General features: G+C 45.8%; 1 protein-coding gene across 3 annotated transcripts in view; it reads right to left on the reverse strand.

The window, feature by feature from the left end:
• Positions 1–21,131, reverse strand: part of SH3GL3 (SH3 domain containing GRB2 like 3, endophilin A3) — a 99,339-nt gene extending 78,208 nt beyond the window's left edge. Inside the window, exon 1 of one of the 3 annotated variants that reach the window (XM_090028962.1) lies at positions 20,901–21,131. In XM_090028962.1, coding sequence (XP_089885088.1) covers positions 20,901–21,131 — 231 coding nt within the window. Of the gene's footprint in view, positions 1–20,627; positions 20,657–20,900 lie in introns of those variants that run through there. The other 2 variants (XM_090028960.1, XM_090028961.1) reach the window with 2 other exon arrangements.
• Between the last annotated feature and the right edge of the window lie 1,725 nt (positions 21,132–22,856).

Consider the following 22,856-nt stretch of genomic DNA (forward strand, 5'->3'; position numbering starts at 1 on the left):
TGATAGAAATGGAACTTGCTGTTACACAAGTTTACATTTATACTGCACAGGTATGTTAAACATGCTAGTTATTCCAGAAACTGCTAACACAATTATAGCTATAGGGCATGTCAGCCTGCTTATACAAAAACAATTCACGTGTTACATTTTACATATTGGTTCTGATAAATGGAACATTTAAATATTTCTCTGTCTTACAATATTCAGTGACACCAATTTAAGGTTTTCCATTTGAGTGAATCAAAAATATGTCATAGAAATGAACTGATACAAGATGATGTATTATAGCTTCTGTTAAATAATGTCAAAAACATATTCTCTACCATCATAAAATTAAAATTACAGTGTCAGACTTGGAGGACCTATATTCTTCCTAATAAGACAAAATAAATATTCACTTATAAATGTATTCCTATTCAAGCTACTACTATTTATATATTAGTACTACACTTCAAATAATCAAGAGAAAGGGATTTGCCTTCTGCTTCAAGTGCTTTAAGCAAACATACTACAAATGTTCAGAAGTTAAAATACTACAACCAGTCTTACTGTATTTTATCACCAGTACCTAGTGCTCTTAGGAGGTACCAGCTTACTCCTCCTCTCTCCCCCCTCCCTTGAAATAAAGGCATTATTTTATATATGGTTTGCGGAGTACACTGGACTCTTGGTTGCAAAGTGTTCTATAAAATACAGGTGAGGCCAAAACAGAGGTCAATTATTGATCCAACATCCCTTAAACTTAGGTAAGTCTCAATGTGGGATTTTAGTGTGGGCACATCTGTGGTATACACAGCACTCATTTTCTGTATCAGTACTTACACAATGAAAATATGGCATATTGGCTCACTGAAGTAGCACAAGTAGGGCTCCTGTCTCCTTCTAATTGGGAGCATCTAACACAGGGGTGGGAAAAATGTGGCCCAGGGGCCAAATGCAGCCCACCAGGTAATTCTATCTGGCCCGCAAGGCCCCTAAAAAATTTAGAAAATTAATATTTATCTGCCCCTGGCTGCCTATTATGCAGCCCTTGATGGCTTGCCAAAACTCAGTAAGCGGCCCTCCGCCCAAAATAATTGCCCACCCCTGATCTAACATGTTCATTAAGGCACCTTAGATACTGAGCATTTGGTTTACTACTTCCTTAATAAAGGACTACCTAAATGTGAAGTACCTAAAGTTACCATGCATTAGTATGGGCACATGGTTAACTGGTGACACTTACTGGGCTAATAACACCGTACAGTAGGCTACTATCACAGTTTGTGCCATGACACTACTGTGCAGTAAGTGTCTCATGTAGACGCACCCATTGAGGATCATCTCTGCTCTTACTAATCCTACCCAATAGATACCTCCAACCCTTACACAAGAAGTGCCATCTTTCAAGGACAGTTATTAAAAACCAAAACGTTTTACAAAAAGATCACTGAAACACCATTTTGAGCAATTTTCACTAATTTCTTTTTACAGAAATCATTTTCAAATTTATTTTATAGCCAGGGTCTTAGGAAGCAAAACTTTCAAGTTTGATGCAAGTCCAGATTTAAAAATTAATGCACACAATTCCACAAAAAATGAAAAAGGTAGGTTCATTTTGTTCTCTGCAAAATGGGAACAGCTGCAATTTTTGAAAAAATCATTCACCTGATTTTAGATTATCAAACTGAGAGGAGAGGTGGGTAAAAACAACATGAAAAACATGATTATTTTTTCTAAAAGAGTAGCTATGTTTGTGTATAGCTTTTTCTCCTTCCATCAATGAACCTTTGTTCATCAAATAGAGTGATCTGTACCAGTCTTCTGGTCGCTTCCCATATGTGTTGATAGACAAAGAGGTACTAACTGCAAAGTCACAATCTGTTACAAAAGCTCAGACACAGCGCTGTCAATAACCACAAGATTTCTTGATTTGAACTTGTTCCTTCCTCACTGCAGGAACAGGGTATGACTCCATGAGGAAATGTTTCATTTCTGCAATATCACGAATCAACCTTCCTTTGCTGGCCAGAACCTAGATGAACCTAGAGAACAGGTAATAACAAAGGAGTATTTTCACAAAAAAGTAGAAAGCATCATAATAAAAATTTCAAAAGGTTATGCATATAAACAAGAAAAGAAAGTATATATTAGTGCCAACAGGAAGCATGAAATAAAACCTCTGTTCCACATAACAGAAATGCCTCAACATACGTGATGCTCAACACAGCAAGGATTACTTTTTATCTATACCAGCAGTGGGCTGCCTTTTCCAGCTAGGCCAAGGTAGTCCAACTTGGATCTGAGACAGGCCAGTGCCAGGACCCAGCCACCACTACTGCTTCACCCTGCACCAGTTATCTCCACAACCCAGCTGCAGCATGGCAAGGGAAAGCTCCCTGCTCCCCAGTGAGGGGCTGTTTGCTAGTTTTTTAGACTTAGAAACTTTTGTCCACTTCATTATTATCTATCTTGAGAAAAAGCCATCAGATTTTTTGCCAAATTTCTCCCATTTTTTCCACTGTCCTCCAATGAAATGTAAATACATTACATTATGTAATGGATGTACATGTATAAATATACTTATTCCAGAAATTGCTGTTACAAAATAAAATGAGCACTGTAACCAGTTACAGCAGGAGTGGGCAACATCTGGCCCATGGGCTGGATCTGGACTGTCAACTGACTGGATCTGGCCCACAGGCAGGTGCCCACCAAGTGAATGGATCCACCCTGTGAACAGGTGGAGACTGGCAGTCAAATGGTGCCATGTGGCCAGGGCTGTTTCCGACGTGCCAGGCATGCTCTCTCTCTGGACCAGGGCTGCCACCAGCATGGAAGCAGAAGCATGAACCCACCCACCGCTGTAGCACACCCTGCCCACCTCCCCACACCCGGGTCCAGACCCAGCAGCTGCTGGCAGTGTCCACAGCTGTCCAACCATGGCCAGCAGCTCCTGTTTTGGGACTCCAGGGGCTGGGGGAGGCGGGTGGGCAGGGCATGCTACAGCTGTGGGAGGATTCAGGCTTTCATGCTGGTCACTGCCTGTAGCTGTAGCAACACCCTGCCAGCTACATCTGGGCAGCTGTGGACACAGCTAGGAGCTGCCAGGTCCAGACACAGAGAGGAAATGGGGGAGGAGGGCAGGGTGATATGGGGAGGGGCATGGCATGCTAAAGCCCCGGCTGGGTGGACTCTAGGCAGGGGAGGCGAGGGGGCAGGGGCACATTGCAGTCCTGGGAAGGGGGGATGGGGGGAGAAGGAGAAGGGGGAAAGGGGGATGGGGCACTCAACAGGTCACCAAAACTCATTAAAAGTGGCCTATCAGCCCAAATAATTACCCACTCCAGTGTTACAGCATTAGTAAATGAGCACATTTTATCAAATACTCAAAAAAAAAACCAAACCCAAACCCAAGGGGACAAATCCTGTTTTTTCCCATTCCATTCCCATCCAAAGTGAAAAACCTGAAGTATGAATTTCTCTCTGGCTAAAAGGATATCTGTTGCTTTTACTGAATTTTAGTTCACCAGCAGCTCTAACACAACTATTACAGGTTTGTCCACAAGCCACTCATTTTGAGTCAGTGCCCCTGCAATCTTGATGGGCTACAAGAACAGGTAGACATTTTCAGTACAGCAGGTAGTCGTTACTGGAAATACAATACAAGGACAACAATCCGTGCAATTGCTATTAATAAGTTTTGAAAGGAGATAAACAAGTACTTGGAGTAAAAAAAAAAAAAGTGTAGGATACAAGCGCAGCCTAGCTAAGAGGTCCACTAACAAAATGCATATAACTTGGGAATTGCTTTGGCTCCATTTTCTTCAAAACCAGATATTTCTCTCAGGTTTTCCCCCCCCGCCCTTGCTTAAGTTTTCCAGGGATAACATCCTTGGCAGCATTCCAGAGGTTTCCAAGCAACTGTAAAGAGTGGAATTAAAAAAATAGTTCTGGGATGTCTTTAATTTGATGATAAAACAGCGATCTACCTATCTGATTCTCTAATATTGATCTGAACACGCAAAGCTATTTCATTTGAATGACGTCCATGCTGGATTACAATGGACCACTAAAAGGGGCTGTGCACCACCATCTTATGTGAGTGCAATAGTAACAGAACAGCAAATATCCGACTACTTTATATTGATGGTGCACTAAAAAGCATGCCATACTCCAGTCAAAACATGCTGCCTCTTCCCTCTCCGACAGAAATAGAACCTCCTTGCAACGCTGTTCTGTGAAGTTCCTCTTTTATTCTGTCTTCCTTTTTAACTGAAAGGATGAAAAATCTGTATGCTACTTGTGTTTTGTTCTCCATCTTTCCAACTGTAGGTTGTGGTTGTTTATATCACAAGAAAGGAAAATTAAACATTGGAGAGAGACAAATTCAGGCAAGCATGATTGCATGTAATATAATAAGGGAGGACATGTGGCATTTGGGGTGCAATGTTGTAACAGAGGTCAAAACATGGCTGCAGGACATGGGCTGGAGTTCCAGAGAAGCCAACAGAGGCAAAGCTATTTTGCTATTTTGTTTAGTTTTACTCAAATGTTTTTGCTAAATTATTGGGTTGCAACTGGATATTCTCTGTATTTTACATAGGAAAAAGTAGGAAATATTCAGTTGTTAGAAGTTCCAAAATGAAAATTTAATAAGATCTGTACTAAGTAGAAGCTGAGAGACACCACATTTCTCACCGCATTTACACCCATGCAGCTTTACTGATTTCAGCAGGTTTATTCTGGATAATCAACTGCAGGATAAAGGCAGATTCTGACCTACGTTCTTTCAAAGTCTTATCAAGACTTTCTTTGGATGGGGTTTCTAGACATCAAAATGAAGCTGCTGGTGCTGACGCAAATGAAAAATTATAGCCTTTCATTAATAATTTACTTAAATGTGTGTGTGTGTGTGGGGGGGTCTCCCCTACCTACTGTAACACAGAAGCCAGGCCAAGAAGAGTTATATCCTCTGCTGGAGACAGAAAGCAGCTGAGTGTCTGTGTCACTCTGTCTGTCTTTGGAGACAGCAAAGACACCATTCAAAGTTCAGTTTTTCTATTAACAGGGAAGTAATGACAAGTCCAGAATTCTGAATTCAATCTACAGCCTTCCAAACCTCACTCAGACATCTTATAACTGTACTGGACAGCTGTCGGAGGGATCATTATGCAAAAATCCCAATTCTTAAACTCTCACCAACAGACATGTACTAAAATAAGCCTAAAAACATTAACTGCAAAGGTCAAATTCATCCCTGCTAGTATTCTGCTGAAGTCAGTGGACTTGCACCAAGAATGCATTTGGTTTAAAAATATGAAAACTGCTTCCAAGAGTCTAAATAAAACATGACCTAGGTACAGACAGTCAAACAGCCCAAGGCTGAATCGATTGATTCTCTGCAGGTTAGTCCAAGCACCACAGCTTGAACCAATTAGCAAATGGACAGACATTCACTTTTGATGCAGGACATGCAGCCGCATGGCTGCAGCAGCTCAAGCCAGAAGTTGGGAGTGCCACAGCATGCCTGCCAGTCAATGCCAAAGGGGAGGGAAGAGAGACATTCCCCCCCCGCCCCCGCTGGAGTGGAGGGGGCATGGCCAGGCACCAGCATGCTGGGGTGGGGCCCTAGTTGGGGTGGGGGGGAAGCACCTGCCAGGCTTCTGCCCCCCCTCCCCCCCACCAGCTCAAGGGAGGGGTGGGCAACTGCTGCCAGACTGAGGAGAGGGGTGGCGGAAAAAGTAGTAACACTGAATTCATAAAAGCTTGAACAAGAATAGTCCTCGCTGAAGCACGCATGTATTGAACACAGAACTTTGCAACCTAAAGCACACCACAGAGCAACCAAAAACCATTGCCTAAGCTAAGATACAGCCAGGAAAACAGAGTGAGAGCACACACAGCTTAGTCCAACTTAACTGGAATGTAATAAACCAAAGACAAGTCCTTGCATTCGTCTCCCACCTTTTACAGCTTCTGCTTTATAATGTAAATGTAGAGTTACCATATTTTCAGTTCCAAAAAAGGGGACACCTGTCATGGGGGGGAGGGAGAAATGTCTGTTAGGGGGCAGTGATATCCTGGTGACCTGCCCATGCCCAATCTTTTGCCCCTCACTGCCAAGCCACAGCTCCCTCCTCCCCCTCTAACCCTGCTGCTGTCCCTCACGCCCGACCCACAGAACCCAACCCTGCTGGTGCCCCCCCCCACTCCCAAACTGCAGTATCCTGCCCCCCGGGCCATGCTGGTGCCCCTCATTCCCAACCTGCAGTCCCCCCCATCCCTGCTGATGCCCCTAACTCACAACCTGCAGGCCCCACTCCCTGCAGCCCTGCTGGACGGCCCCCAGCTGCCCCCATCCCGACTGGGCTGGAGCACAGTGGCTCAGAGTGAATCCGGCCCTGGCGCAAGCTGGAGGGAAGAGGAGAGGAAGCTTGTAGCACCCCCACTCCCTGGGCTGGGGCTGCCGCACTGCACCAGGAGGCCTGACTTGACCACGACCCCTCTCCCCTAGGCAGTGTCTCCTGGCCACTCCACCCCTGCGAGCACAGGCCCCTGTGCTGCCAGCCCAGCCATGGAGCACCCTGCTGCCCTCAAAATGCCTCCCCCCAGCCCCACTGGAGGGTCAGGCAATCCTCCCTGCCCCAGCCCCCTAACCCAGTCTTACTTGCCTGCAGTTCCCGAGGCATGTGCAGACACATGTGGTGCTGCCTGCCTAAAATCGCCTCTCCCCCTACTCCCACCAGCGGAACAAAGCAAAAACCTGGACATTTCCTCAGATTTGAAAAACCCACCTGGAAGGAGATCAGAGGACTCAAAGAGGACATGTCCAGGAAAAATCTGACATGTGGTAACCCTAGGAAATGTAGTTCACTGCATTCTTTTGTCAGACTAGCAAAAAATGTCTGCAACCCTTGCTGTTCCCTTAGCTCTGTCTCCAGCACATACATGGGATGACTGTGCCAGGTCTTTGCCAACACCTCCCACCTCAGGCTGGTCCTGCAGGGCTTGGCTCTGTGCTCACAGGTGGCAGGTGGCTAGCCGGATGCCCCAGCCTCTTCCCCCTCCCTTATGGCTGGGGGGAGCTGAGGGAAAACACATCCCACTTCCCCACCCTTATCATCTTACTTCAGTCTCTGCCAGAGGTGAGAGGTGTCAGAGGTGAGAGGGGTTGGAGTCTTCTCCTTAAGAAGGGTCCTATCTTGTCCCTTCCTCCAGTAAGTCTCTGGATAGGAAAAAATGTCAGCTAGGCAGGTAGACCAATAACTGAGAAATAGTCAAAGCTGGTAGCCACATACTGCAGTCCTGATGGCTCTTGGATTAACATTTTAACAAGGTGTTAATCACTTTTGCTGTACAGGCAGTGGTTTGGCATGCAGTTGTTAAAGAACCAGCCTAGACTGGCAGGGGCGAAATAAACCCCCTCCCTTTCACCTTGGCCAGCATCTGGCTATGCCCCTGCCCCTGCTGCTGGAGCACCAAAGGCAGGGGTGCCTGACAGAGGCTGCTGTGCCCTGGCCAGGTAGACCCTGGCTGGGGTACCAAGGCTCTCCAGCCCGCTTCACCTCAGGGGGCCATGCCATACTACCTTCACCCCAGTTAGAGAGCAGAAGGGTAGAGCCAGCCCTGCTCCCTGGAGCAGACAGCACAACACAGCCCAGGGCTGCAGAGCATGCTGGGGGACTCTGGTTTAACTTAAAACAGGAAGGGGTCTGGACACAAGTTCTGTAAACTGGTTTGACCCAAATCAGTTAAGTCTGATATTATATTCAACCAGGTTTATCTTAACCCAGTTTTGGCCATTTTGAAAGCAGTTTATGTGCACTGAACTTCTGTTCTGTTTAAATCAGCTTCTGATCACTTAAACCAGTTTGTGTAACTTGTTTAACGATTTCTTTGCCTCCGTCTTCCTAAGTAGGGACCAAAACAGCCACCTCCCTGCTGGGCCCCCCTCAGGCCCCGGGGAAGGCACACCTGGGCCACGGGTTAGCGAGGATTTAGTTTGGGAGCTTCTGGAGGGGTTGGATGTATTCAAGTCAGCCAGCGCGGATGATCTCCACCCTAGAGTTCTAAAGGAACTGGCCGAGGTCATTGCAAGTCCCCTGGCACAACTTTATGAGCACTCGTGGTGCTCTGGTGAGGTACCGGAGGACTGGATGAGGGCCAACGTGGTCCCCATCTTCAAAAAAGGCAGGAAGGAAGACCCGGGAAACTATAGGCCGGTTAGTCTCACCTCGATCCTAGGCAAGCTGTTCAAAAAAATTATGCTGGCACACATCCAGAAGGGGCCAGCAGCAGACTGCATGCTTAGGGGCAACCAACATGGGTTCATCAGTGGCAGGTCCTGTCAGACCAACCTGGCGGCCTTTTACGATCAGATCACCAGATCATTAGATGCAGGGGTAGCAGTGGATATAGTCTTCCTGGACTTCGGAAGGCTTTTGACACTGTCTCTCACCCTGTTCTCATTAAGAAACTGGGGGGCTGTGGTGTAGACACCCACACAGTCAAATGGGTCGCCAACTGGCTGGAGGGCTGCACCCAGAGGGTGGTAGTGGATGGGTCCTTCTCAGCCTGGAGGGACGTGGGCAGTGTGGTTCCGCAGGGCTCAGTCCTCGGGCCCGCACTGTTCAACATCTTCATCAGCGATTTGGACAAGGGGGTAAAAAGCACCCTGTTCAAATTTGCTGATGACACTAAGATGTGGGGGGAAGTGGGAACAGTGGAAGGATGCAACAGGCTACAATCTGATCTAGACAGGTTACAAGGGTGGACGGACGAGAATAGGATGGGCTTCAACACAGACAAGTACAAGGTGATGCACCTCGGGAGGAACAACTGGCACCATACCTACAGGTTGGGGAACTCCCCTCTTGTCAGCACGGAGGCGGAAAGGGATCTGGGGGTCATCATTGACTCCAAGATGAACATGGGCCGGCAGTGTGGAGAGGCAGTAAGGAAGGCCAACCGCACCTTGGCATGCATCCACAGATGCATCTCGAGCAGGTCCAAGGAGGTGATCCCTCCCCCTCTATGCGGCATTGGTCAGGCCGCAGCTGGAGTACTGCGTCCAGTTCTGGGCGCCGCACTTCAAGAGGGATATCGATGGCATCGAGAGGGTCCAGAGGAAGCCACTCGTATGATCAGGGGACAACAGGGCAGGCCCTATGAGGACAGGCTGCGGGACCTGAACCTGTTCAGCCTCCAAAAGAGAAGGCTGAGGGGGGATCTTGTGGCCTGTTATAAACTAGTCAGGGGGGATCAGCAGGCATTGGGGAAGTCACTGTTTCCCCGAGCACCGCCAGGAGTGACCAGGAATAACGGTCACAAGCTGGCAGAGGGTAGGTTTAGGTTAGATATCAGAAGGCGCTACTTCACAGTCAGGGCGGCTAGGGTCTGGAACCAGGTTCCAAGAGAAGTGGTGCTGCCTCCTACCCTGGGGGTGTTTAAGAGGAGGTTAGATGAACATCTAGCTGGGGTCGTTTGACCCCAGTACTCTTTCCTGCCATGGCAGGGGGTCGGACTGGATGATCTGCTCAGGTCCCTTCCGACCCTATAAACTATGAAACTATGAAACTTGTGTCTCTAGCCAATGTCATGCCCAGTTGCACCCAAATGCAAAAATTTAACAGAAGGCATAAACAAAAAATATACTAAGTAGTGAGTAGATTATTCATCGCTAACTATAGAAGTGCAATTCTTAGAACTTCTACCATCGAGGGCACTGGATTTGTGGGCAGGACACACAGAATATATTCTTGGAACTCTGCACTTAGTGATAGCCGTGCTCTTTTCCTAACTAGGCTAGTGTCACTTGGAGTACGGCTGTGTGCGGGCTTCATTAACTATATGTACTATATAAAAATGTAATTTCACTAGGGTAGTACAGAAACAGAACTAATTCTCTTCAGAGACTCAATGCCCTGTCTTTTGGAAAAGAAGCATGCAAAGCCAAGTTATTTTTGTGTCTCACATACACAGCTGCTGATACTTGAGATGCACTCAAATTAAATGGTATCAATGAATATGAATAATTCCTATTAACTTTAATGGTAAAAATGTGCATACACTGGTAGAAGAAAAGAACTGTAGGGAGCAGAACTTCCTGTACAATCTGACAACTCTCAATGAGCCATTTTCTAATCTGGCCTGTGCAAAGTGCTGTAAAAGACTGGGCCTTCATCTCCCAACTTGCTAAATGTCAAATCATGAGACTGTACTCCAGAAGTGGCTTCATTTCTGCAGTGATCCATTAATAATGGATCTCTCCCCCACAGCGCAGAGTATGGGGTTCTTCTGTCGTAGTATAAAATGGTTGAAGTGATGTTAGTATAAATAGAAGCATCAGTTTTAAAACACCACAATTATAAATCAAGACAGCATTTCTTTCTTTCGTAAACAAAGAGCTTGAAGAATCAGACATATTTTATAGCTGGCTGGATTTCACATACAGCTATCCGGAATTTCCCAAGAAACCCAATTCATGAAGGGCACAGTAAGAAGAAATACGTACCAACTCTCATATCCTTCGATTTTGTTTTCTTTTTAACTTGCACATATCTCATGCCGTTGACTAGCCACAGATTTCCGATCAATGTCAATAGAAAGAGTGTGTATAGACTGAGGTTGGGGAGGCCAGATTCTGATCTCCGGCTGGATAGCAGGGGGAGGCACAGATGAGAGAAGCTACATCGGCTCACTCCAGATTGAGGGGAGGATCTGTCCCTGTTCATTTAAAATATGGATCCTGGCCAACCTCTGCATCAGCATTTGGCTCCCAGCATTTAGCAAACAAGTAATTTTCAGGACACTTGAAGTTAGTTTTCAAGTAACATTTAGGTGATGACGTAAACAAAGGCAAGGACATTTAAATGTGATACTGTTGCTCTGCTTAACTTGTCTACTTGTTCTTTGGAACTGCTGTATTCTCAAAAGAATGCACTGTAATATATCACCCAGTACGTGCTGCAGTGACTCAGACTAGAGCAGGCGTTAAGGATGGAGTGTCAGCTTCAGCTTGAACTTTCATTATGCTTACATGACAACCTCCAACAAAGCCAAGAAACTCTTAACAGGAGAAACATTCCAGCAGGACGGCTGATCCCACTACAAAAACGTTTTTTGGCATTGCAATAAATAGTGCAAATGCACTTGACAGCTTCCCCCAAAATACCAGCTGCATCACTGCTAAGATTTGCATTTTCCAGACCTGGTGGTCCCTTACTGCAAATACAAAGACCTCCATAACTTGAGATCTTACAGACACCAATTAGATTGCATTAATCTTCTGCTAGCTTGCCAGCAGGCAAGAAGCTAAAACTGTCAAAAGTCCTTCTGTCTGATGACTTGGCCTGATGTTTAAATTGACCAGCACAGGGACTGAAGCATCAGTACCCTGATTTCATAGACACTAGGGCTGGAAGGGACCTCGGAAGATCATCGAGTCCAGCCCCCCACCCAAAAGGCAGGAAGTCTGCTGGGGTCATAGGATCCAGCAAGATAAGCATCCAATTTGCTCTTGAAAGTGTTCAGTGTAGATGCCTGAACCACCTCTGATGGCAGACTGTTCCAGAACTTGGAGGCTCGGACAGTGAAGAAATTCTTCCTTATGTCCCGCCTGAAACAGTCTCGCAGTAGTTTATGACTGTTCGACTTCGTCATCCCTTGGGGCACTCTGGTGAACAGATGTTCCCCCAGATTCTGGTGGTCACCCCGATAAACTTATAGGTGGCCACCAGATCACCCCTGAGCCTGCGCTTTTGCAGGCTAAAGAGCCCCATGGCTCTCAGCCTGTCGTCGTAAGGTTTGCTTTCCTGACCTCTGATCATGCACGTGGCTCTCCTCTGGACTCTCTCAAGCTTCTCCACATACTTTTTGAATTGTGGAGCCCAAAACTGGACGCAGTACTCCAGCTGTGGCCTCACCAAGGCCGAGTACAGGGAGAAAAGGACATCCTGGGATTTGCCTGAGAAGCATCTATGGATGCAAGCCAGCTTTTTGGTCGCTTTACTAGCTGCAGCATCACATTGCAGGCTCATGTTCATCTTGTGGTCAATGATGACCCCCAAGTCTCTTTCTTCCATAGTGCTAGCCACTTTGAAAGAGCAAGCATATTTTGATGCCCTTAGAAATGTATTTTTAAAATAGAAATAGTCCTGCAAGAGTTTAACATTCAAGTAAGTAATCGTTTGCCTTTCTCTAACACAGATCATGAAGCAGAAATTAAGTAAAGGAGCCTCATAATATCCCAGTGAGTCATATATTACCAACAAGATTTTATGCATGTTGTAGTTGAAACCCACAAAGATTAAGGACTGTGCTCACTGCCACACAGGTTGTATGTGACAATGCTGAGAACAGCTCTCAGAGCTCCTGGCTCACAGCCCTGTGCCCTTTTTAACCTCCTCCACCTTGACTGCAGCTCTTCGGGCAAGTTTTAGGCATGCACACTGTTTGTATTTAAATTGTTACATTTAATACTCATCATTTCCTGCTGTGCATATGAATCCTTTAGAGATCAGATGAGCATGTCTCCTCCAACAACCTACCACATAGGAGTACCCTTCTGCAACTGAGCCATTTTGTAAAATGGCTCTATAAACTAGCTAAGCATCTATAAGTAACTCTGGCCAGCTCAAGACCCCTTTTGGAATATTTCAATGCCTTAGAAATATTTAAATCTATCCCCTCAATACAATTCATTAAGTACTATGCCAGTTTTGCAGAAGGGAAAGCAAGGCACAGCATGATTTTACCATGTGCCACATTGCTGGGACTTCAACTCAAGGCACTAGTGAAGCCTCACTTGGATTACTGTGCCTAATTTTGGGCCCCGCCATTCAAAAATACATGAACAAATTTAAAAGAGTCCAGCAACAAAAAATATTAGAAGCCTATAAAATATGAGTTAAGAGGAAAGAAGAAGGCTGAGGGGAGATAAAATAACAGTCTTCAAACAACTGAAGGACAGTTATAGAGGGTGGAGATAGACTGTTCTCTCTGGCCATAGGGGCAGGACTAAAAGCAATGGTCTCAAACTGCAGCAGAGAAAGTTTAGGTTGGAGATTAAGAAAAGCTTCCTCACAATAAGGTGCTTAAGCACTGGAGCAGGTTACCTATGCTTGGTGACCCTCTGCCCCTGTAAAGTCTCAAGAGAAAGTTATAAAAGACACTTCACTGAGATGGTTTAGTCATGATGAGTTCTCTTCCAGCCCTATTTTTCCATGACCATGTTCTCCAGATCCTAATCCAGCATCTTGATCATGTGACTCTACTTCCTTCTAGCATTTTGCTAAAAGAAAACCACAAAGAACATTTTTAATGATAAAAAAATGTTTTAAAGCGACACCAAAACCTACACTGTCACCCATGATGTGTTTTGCCAAATTAAAGTGATACACATGAAATCTGCATGCATCGTTCTGTAACTGATACATTACCCAAACATTATCCTCAAGTACATAACATCTGATGCATGTGGAAGACTGACAGGACACTGTAAATACTGTCTACTGCTTGCTTACAGGAGTTACAAGTACAGATATGTGGGGGGAGAGGTGGAGAAACATTTTTGTCCTTGGCGGCACCAGAGAAGGGAAACAGGGCAAATCTAAATGTGGATTATTTGCTGATCATAATTAGGCCTTCTAAACAAAACACATTCAGGACAGAAGACTAAGCAATATACTTCTCTTCCTCTTCAAAATTACTGGATTGAGTTCCTAAGGACGACACTGAAAGGAGGACTGGAAAAGGGCCAATGTGGTCCCCATTTACAAGAAGGGGAGAAAGGAGGAGCCGGGTAACTATAGACCAGTTAGGTCTCACCTTGGTCCTTGGGAAGACCTTTGCGAAAATTATCAAGGAGCACATCTGTGGGGGCCAGCACGGGAGGTAATGCTCAGGAGCAACCAACATGGGTTCACTGTGGGCAGATCCTGCCTGACTAACCTTGTTTCCTTCTACGTCCAGGTCACAAATTCCTTGGATGGGGGCGTTGAGGTGGATGTAGTCTACCTAGACTTTAAGAAGGTCTTTGACACCGTTTCTCACCCCATGCTCATAAAAAAACCATGCAACTGCAGCATTGATGCCTACACAGTCAGATGGGTGACAAGTTGGCTCGATGGTGACACCCAGAGAGTGGTGGTGGACAAGTCATTTTCAATCTGGAGGGATGTGGGCAGTGGAGTTCCCCAGGGCTTCGTCCTCACGACTGTACTGTTCAACATCTTTATCTGCGACTTGGGAGGTGGGCATGGAAAGCACGGTGTCCACATTCACTGATGACAGAAAGTTGTGGAGCGAGGTGGGCACACTGGAGGGGAGGGACAGAATCCAACTAGATCTAGACAGGTTACACAGGTGGGCGGATGAGAACAGAATTATTTCAATGCAGACAAGTGTTGCATCTAGGGAGAAGGAACCTCAGACTTGATGATCTGTTCAGGTCCCTTCCAACCCTAGAAGCTATGAAATTATGAAACTATGACATCAGACTGCACAATGAAAAACTGGGAACAGAATAAACAGAACTTTATAATCCTCATTCATTATATCTAACTCAGATTGGACTACTAAAAGCCCTCACCATTTGACAGTCCCTGATGGTTTCTTGCTGCAAATACCTGCAAGCACTGGTCAACTGAAGGGAATCTCTCTTCAAGCCCCAAAAGCCAAAATTTGGGTTTTACTTGTCCTGCTTGAGAATCACTCATCCATGCAACTCAAGATCCTTCCAGGGGTGTGTAGACATCCAGCCCCTAAGCCAGGAAGGAAGCAATGGCTCCTCTTCTCTCCCAGCACTATGCACTGGGCCACAGGCATATATTGCAGCAGATGCCAACATTTGAGTCCCTGGAAAAACAGCACTTGCCCCCTCACATACAATCTAGCAGACCTAGATACAGGCATGGGTGAACTGGGCAGCTGCCCAGGGCCTGAACAGAAAAGGAAAAAAAAAAAAAGTCACTCATCAACTGTCAACAAAGCTATGCCATTTTGTGCTTGTGCGCAGCCACAATTTGGTGCTACTGCTACTAGCACCGAGTGGCTCTGGTGAAGGGGGGTCTGATACTAGAAACCTGCTAGGGGCTGCTTGGAGTCTAGGTATGGAGCTGTAGACTAGGGGCTGGAAAGGGGAAGATGGTAGAAAAAGCAGGCACAGTTGGTCCCCCCAAGCTAAATTCTAGCTCAGTGGTTCTCAGCCGGGGTGCCCCTAAATTCTGAAAAATTATGAAGGGGTGCCTTGATGCTAGGGGCTTCATGTTTCTCTGCTTGTATTATAATTGGTAAATTCTTGGGTAGATAAGCCTCTATATTACCCAATATCAACAGTGATTTATTTAAAAGGTAGGAGTACTTTGCAGATGGCCTACAAAATGATCTACTTCTGAGATAGGTACATTAAAAGGAAAAGAAGAGCTTGAAGAAAGAAGCAGGGAGACACATTCTGCCCTGAGGAGATGACCAGGTCTTGATTCGGGTCTTACTTCCATGGGGAGAAATCAGAGTAGCTTCATTTAAATCAATGTAGTTAGAATAAAGTGAGATCAGACTCCGGCCTCAAAGCAGCTGGTGGTGACAGAGACTAGAGTAATCAATGCAGAAACATTTGCTACAAACAGATCCATTACTTGAAGAGGCTTGTATCATTCAGGAGATATAGAGAGACAAGGTCACTGAAGAATACTCTCTTTACATTATTAGATATCACTTTATGCTCCAAGCACCAGTAACTGGAAGCCACACATTCTCCCAGAGAAATATTAACAATTGTTCTCTTTACGAAGGCAATGAAAAGAAAATACTTATAAGTACCTAAACCAAGTTGCCTAAGTAGGTTGTAGATATCAAGGGCATGGTTGCATAAGGACTTCTGCACTAACAGATGCTGTATTTAGTTTATTTTTTAAAAAGTACCAACTAGAGTTCAGCTGCAAGTGCCCCGAGCCAGGTATCATAGCTTGAATTTTCAAATGGTGCCTAAGGAAGGAAGGAGTTTAAATACTTGTGTAGTAGGTTGCCTTGAAAATCCCACTTAATGGCTCTTTACATTTTCCTACTAGGGTCAATAAAGTCTTTAGAGGTCAATCGATAATAACAGCACATCTTGTATGTTAAGGGATCTTAATCACCGTTTCTTTTGTGACTGTAATAAAAACAAATGAACAAAAACCTTCTAAAATATCCCCCGTTGCATTTGAAAATGCAGTTCACCCATCAATTAGGTCAGGGGTAGCTAGCTCTCAGCATGCACCAGAACGGAGAAGTAACAAGCAACACAGCAGCACATGGGGCAAGAAGCAGAGCAGCAGATCAGGCAGAGAGCACAGCTCACCAACTTAATGTGTCCTCACTCAAGAGACATGCATTAGTAACACAGAAATATGTGAAAGATGCTGCCAGTTTCAGTCTGCTTGTGCAGCTTGAATGTAGACTGACTCTTATTCCTTATACCAGAGAGTTAAAAAGCCATTGCACATTTAAGGACAAATACCTAAATCAGTCAAGTCAGGGGCTTCCATGGATAGAAAGGCAAAGCAAAATTTGCCTTTGAGAAGTTGGAATAGGCAAAAATACAACTAAAAAGTAACACTGAAGAGGTGAGCTCCTCGGCTAAGAACAGACAATCAAAAAGCCCAAGGATAAATCGATTCCTTCTTCACAGGTTAGTCTAAGCTGCATAGGTTGAACCAATAAGCAAGTGAACAGATATTCACTTTCCATTCTGGAAATGCAGCCACATGCCTGCAGTTGCTCAGGCTAGAAGGTCAGGGGCGCTAGAGCATGCCCCCTGTTTGGCAAAGCAGACAGCCTGGACCAAGGCTAACCTGCCCACCCTGCAAGGAGGAGTTTGCAGGGGAGGTGCAAGCATCCTGGGATGCTGGAGACTGAGAGTTAACTTGAATCTGGAGGGGACATGGGACAGAAGTTCAATAAACCAATTTAATCTAAATCAGTTAAATCTGATACTACCATCCATCCAAGTTGATCTTAAACTGGTTCCCTCCATTTTGAAAGCAGCTTATGTGTACTGAACTTCTGTTGCGCTACAAATCTGAGCTGGTTTCCAATTACTTATGCCAGTTTGTGTGTAATTTCTGTCTCTAACCCTCAAGTACTGAAACAGACAGATTCTTATAGGCAACACTAATCACCCATACCCACTATCAAACAAGGGACTGCTGAACTAGGGGACATCATCACTGTGTACCTGTGCTCCCAGGGAGGCCGGGGGCGCTGAGATGGAAAGGAGGAATGAAGTATAATTAGGAAAAAATTCCAGGATGGGAAAAATATTGATTATTAGTTCATGAATTCCAGTTGCAAATCTACAGGTAAGAGGGCCTGTTTGGACACTAACCAAGCAGCAGCAGCAAATAATCTTTAACTCCCTGTAAACACTTCAAATCTAGCAAAATAGGGCCACTTATTCATTCACTTTTTAAAATATAAACTCAAATTTACTTGCTCATGGAGTTCTGACACACTACACTAACACTCTAATCAGAACAATAAGCTAACGTGGCACACAAAACTTCTTGTAATGGCGTTTGTCCTGAAACCCAGAACTTGAAATTAAACCCAGTGAACAAACGAGCTTGCAGAAAGGGGATGTAAAAATTGCAGCACGGAAAGAAAAAGAAAAAAAAGTCTCTTCTCCTAGAATTTCTCTGAAAACTTTTGGTGTTCTGTCTGGAATACAGAAGACAAATACTGCAAATTACTGTTACACAAAATAGAAGAATATCACATATTCCAATTTCAAGTTTAAAACATGTCATCAAATCTGGCGTTACGGGGTAATACTCTCTCATAACATAAGTGCCTAAAAAATGTCACGACATGTATATTCTCAAATTTTGCATATAATGGAGATCCTCTTATCCTTCCAAATTTCTGTCTCCAGGTCCTGTCAGTCTTTAGCTATTCTCATTCCTTAATCACATGTCCTGGCATGATCCTCATTCCCTTCAGTATTTCCTTGTCCTCCTCTGGGAAATTTGCCAGTTTCTGTCATCTGTCCCCATCCTCCTTTGGGAACACTAAGGCAAAGAATTAATTTCAGTTTTTCCCAAGCAATGCCTACACCTCTTGTATAAGCAGAAAGGCGTGTATATCTTTTTCAATTCTCTCTTATTCCTTACGCACTAACAAAAAGCACTGTTGAACAATATTCCTTTTATGCTCCACATTTTCTGGCATTATTATAAGCATACTATCCCTTAAATTAATTATGTAACATCCCTAGTTGGCATCACATTATTACCCTGCATTTTTTTTTTTTAACTGTACAGTGTTGTGTATACATGTAATGTAATGCTGAACGTGGGCCAAGTTGTATGAATTAGACAGCACATACATATTGGCCATATATAAATTCCCATTTTTTCCTCATGTGTTTCCCCATCTATTACTTTACCCTTTTTCATTTCATCCAACACTGGCTGCTGAATTCTTCCAACACTTACTTATTCTAAAGAAATGCCTTGGATGTTTTTCAATAATTTAGAAAACACAATCCAATATTACCTTTTTCTCCAACATGGGATTTCAACTAATAATATTTCTTCCCCCCAAGAATCATTGGTGTCTTGAGTCGCCTGAATTCAAAACTATAAACTTAGTCTATCCACAGAAATCAACAGAAGCTCTACCATTGACTTAAATGGAAACAAGATCAGGCCCTGAGTCATGCAATGCTCTTTAAAATCTCCTGGCTAATAGCAAATCCATAAATGTATTAGTAGATATCCATTTAGATCTATAAAATTGTTACCTCCCATTAACTGAAATTTTCCCATTACACTTAGCTTGCTCTGAACATAAAACTTCTTTATTTCGATTAACTCATCTCCTCCTTGGGGGTTGCTTGCAACATGCTGTTACTAGCAATTTCTGTGCTGTTTGTTGCTTGTGTAGTTGGTTACATCTCCGACTTCATGAACTAGGCTCTTTTGTTCTCTTCATTATGGACATGCCACAGATAATGTTACATTGTCTGTCAGCATGTGATGTTATTCTCAAGGTGCACCACAAGCAAAAACTATCTACAAATTATCCTTCTGATGTCTTTATCCAGGGAACTCCACATGTTCTCAGGGGCATGATGAGAGCTGAGCAGAGGGTGCAGATGCTTGACCCCAGCTCATTCACACATTATACAGATACCTTGCAACAACACTACTATAGATGAGAGATGGTAAATATATTTTCCCTACCCCTTTTCCAGACATCTTCTACATACTTGCATTACTGGCCACTAGTAAAGTATCAGAAACCAGGACCACAAAACACCCTGGGTAAGCAAGGAACAGTCGCTTCCTTGGCTCTCAGTGAGAACAGGCAATAGTCCGACTAGACTCCAACCGGCTGGTTACAGCTTGCAGCTAATTCTGGTGCTGCCATTATCATTAACCAGAACAAACTGAACTGTACAGCTCTTGGGACTTAAAAGTAAGCAGTCTAACCTGCAAGCCAGGTGTGCTGGGCTTCTTGCTTCTTCCTCCCTCTTAACTGAAGCGATTTTAGTTCCCTGCTATTCTACCAACTTCAGCTACAGAGGATGGTTCCTGAAACTACCAGAATACACACCCCTCAAGGCAACAGGTAATATGCTGCAGCCATTGCACCTTTAAACCAGAAGGAGTTTCATGTCCAGTGTGAAAAAAGACAATCAACCAAATTATGTCAGAGGATCCCACGACGTGTGGAGCAGAACACCAGACGGGGGCTTGGAAGAGATTAGGGTACTGTAAAGGACAAATGGCTGGGAATGGAAAAGAAGAGGCAACTCTTTCTGGCAGCCCAAGCCTAACACAAAAGGATGAGCACCTAGAAAGTGGGCGGGTGGGGAGCTTTGGAAAAGGGATGGCACCCCCCAGCGGGCAAATGAGTGACACCCCAGATGTGATGGTCAAAAAACCAAAAGGTCAGTCGCCCAAATTGTCTGCAGCTAACCCCTGGGATGAAAAAGGCAACAAATTCTTCGGAGAAGTGGGGGGGGGGGGTGCAGTACCAAGCACAAGAAAGCGCTCATCCTCTCTTAACGCCTCAAGTCACAACACATATAGCAATAATGGCCAAATAAAGAACAATCCTTCTGAAAGAAAGCAAAAAAGGATCCCCTGGAATGACAGGGAAAATCCTGGCTCTGGAAGGGGCCAGAGAAGGGGCTGTCCCCTGGGTGAGAGGCCACGCATCCCGTATGGATAAATCCCTGAGTAGAGGGTAAATTTTTGACCCTGGCAGAGGATATGCTTTTTTTCCATTTCAAGGGCCAAATCAGTTCCCAATTCAATTGGGCAAGGCCAAGAGTCAAGTTCCAGCTTTTGACTGAGCAGAGCTCAACCGTTCAAGTCTGTGTGGCTCTACCACTGGGCAAGTATCCTCCTTCCCAGGCCCACTGGTTTGGTGCTTCAGGTACTGCCCAAATCTGTGGCAGGCATCCTATGTGCAAGCCCAGGGCCCAGAGACACTGGGGTTCACGTGCCCCCTAGCCTCACCCGCTCCTAGCCCAAAGACCAGGGAGCAAGCCAGAAAGCAGTCCCCAAACTGTTGCAGTCCAGTTTCCTGCATGTGGGGAAACTCTCAGGGGTCAGGCTGCCCCGAGTGCAAGGGGCAGGCCTCCCCTGGGAACCCACCTTGGTGATCATGGGCTCTCCCCTGCCCCGCAAGCGTGACCAGGAGGCAAGACCTCGGGTGAAGGAGGAAGCCCCCGCACCTCCAGCCGCGGAGGGGAGCCGGGGAGAGCGAGGAGCGATACTCCTGGGGGGATGGGGCTGGATCCCTCCACCTGGCAGGAACCCTGGCGTGAGAGAGCAGAGGAAGTGGAGGGCGAGGGTAACCCTGGATGCCACGCAGGAGTGGCCAGGCCCCCCCCGGGCACTGCCCTAGGGACCGCCCGCTCCTCTCACCTGGCTGGCTTTGTGGAACTGCTTCTTCAGCCCCGCCACCGACATCCTTCCTCCGCGGCTGCGCCTGCCCCTGCCCCGGCAGCCCGGCCGCGGCGAACAATAGGCGGTGCCGGCGCTGCCCAGGCCGAGCCTGCTGCCACCCGGCCGGCCGCTGTCACCCGCGCGCGGCGCCCGGCGCCCAGCACGGCTGCAAACATCGCGGTCCAGACAGGCCCCAGCGCGCCCGCCCATTGGCCGCCGGCGCGGTCTCATGCAAATCACAAGCCAGCGCTCCCTGCCCATTGGCCAATTGTGCGCTCTATACAAATGAAGGAACGAGAAGACGCCCACGCCGCGATGTTGCGTGGAGACGGCCGAGGGCGGGGGCCCAGCGGGCGGCTCGGCGGGCAGAGCATCGCGCCCCTTCCGCTTCTCCAAGCAGCCCCAGGCCTGTCTCTCTAGCCATCCCCCTTGCCTGGTTCTCCCTCTTACCAGTATTCTTCTAAATCCACCTGGCTACCTGCCTCGGATCCCTCCAGCTAGTCTTCCTCTTTACTCGCCTCTCCCCCGCGTCTGGGCGATAACTCTCTGCCTCTCTCCTAGCGGTTGCTGTTATTCCCGAAGCACCTAGGAGCCCTGCTTGCACAGCTCTGCACAGAAATGGGAAGGGAGACCAGCTCCAAATGCACATCTGGTGTCTATGGGGCAGACAGGCTGGCTTGATCCTGTCCAGCTGCGGTGGCAGAATCCCCTAATGCAGAAGCAGTGACCAAGCAAAACTACTCCCTTACTGGTACGGTTTGTCTTGCTGGTGAAGGGTGGGTTTCACCAGGGCAGTACAAAGCACAGCACTGCTAGCAAAGCTGCATCTGGACAAGGAGTGCTTTGCCCGCACAACTGACAGATTATATGATTAGTAAAGTGTTTCTAGAGCAGACCTGTCCAGGGGTCAACGACCGCATGGGATGCCTCTGTGATTTTTTGTTCTTGGCATCATTTCTATAACATGGTGAAAACAAGACAAGACCGTTCCAGAGCGTCTAGGACTTGAGTTATTTATTAATAAAAATGTCTGAGGGATGGGACAACTGTGAAACTGCACCTGAATTTGAGGGTGGTCAAATTCTGAATGTCGGAAGGAACCAGATCATGCAGACTTAGTCTGCATAACAGGCAAAAACCAGTATCTCTGCTGGTGTGTTCAGAAATTAAGTCCAAAACCTTAGCTTGCCAATCCATACTATACATTATTACTAACATAATAATAAACATTGTGGATAACATTAAATCCCACTAAAACTGGAAGGTGGGACTGCTGTTCTTCATTGATGATCATAATAGGAGACTCACAAAGGAACTTAATTTAACAACAGCTGTGTCAAGGCCCAAAAAAATGTCAGGGACCAAGGACATGTGAGTGAAGACATTTACGCTGACTACTGCTTTAGGAAGGTCCACATAACTGCATAAAAGAGGCAAAAAAAGAGCAAGGTTGCTGAGAGAAGCTCAGAGGAGCACCAGGGAAATGCTGCAAAAGTGACCCTGAGAAAAAAACTTGGAGACAAAGACGTGGGGGCTGAGTTCCTGTTGAAAGAAGGTAAGGTAAGGTAAGGTTTGGTTTGGTTTGATTTCTCCAGTGTTTAAGGAAAGAGGGCATCCCTTTCAATTAACAGGATTCTATCAACAGGCACCTGATCCCACACCGATTTCTTCTCTTAAGTGGAAAAACCTGCAAACCTCTATTACATAACTGGGGGGGTGGGGCTGGTGCAGAAGCAGGATTCAGTTTTTAAAGAGTAATTTTCCCCTGCAGTGGAGGCACTCAGAGGAAAGCAAACATGACCAGGAAGTAAATCAAGATCTCAAACACCTGGAGAGTTCACAAAAAAATTAACAAGAACTAGAGACTTTGCAAAAAAGAATGAATGCAATACCTGGACTCTTCCCAGAGATTTCTCAGACATAACCTAAGCGGAG

This window comes from Crocodylus siamensis, chromosome 15 (genome assembly GCF_052110815.1).
Source record: "Crocodylus siamensis isolate JL-2025a chromosome 15, ASM5211081v1, whole genome shotgun sequence".
NCBI lineage: Eukaryota > Metazoa > Chordata > Crocodylia > Crocodylidae > Crocodylus > Crocodylus siamensis.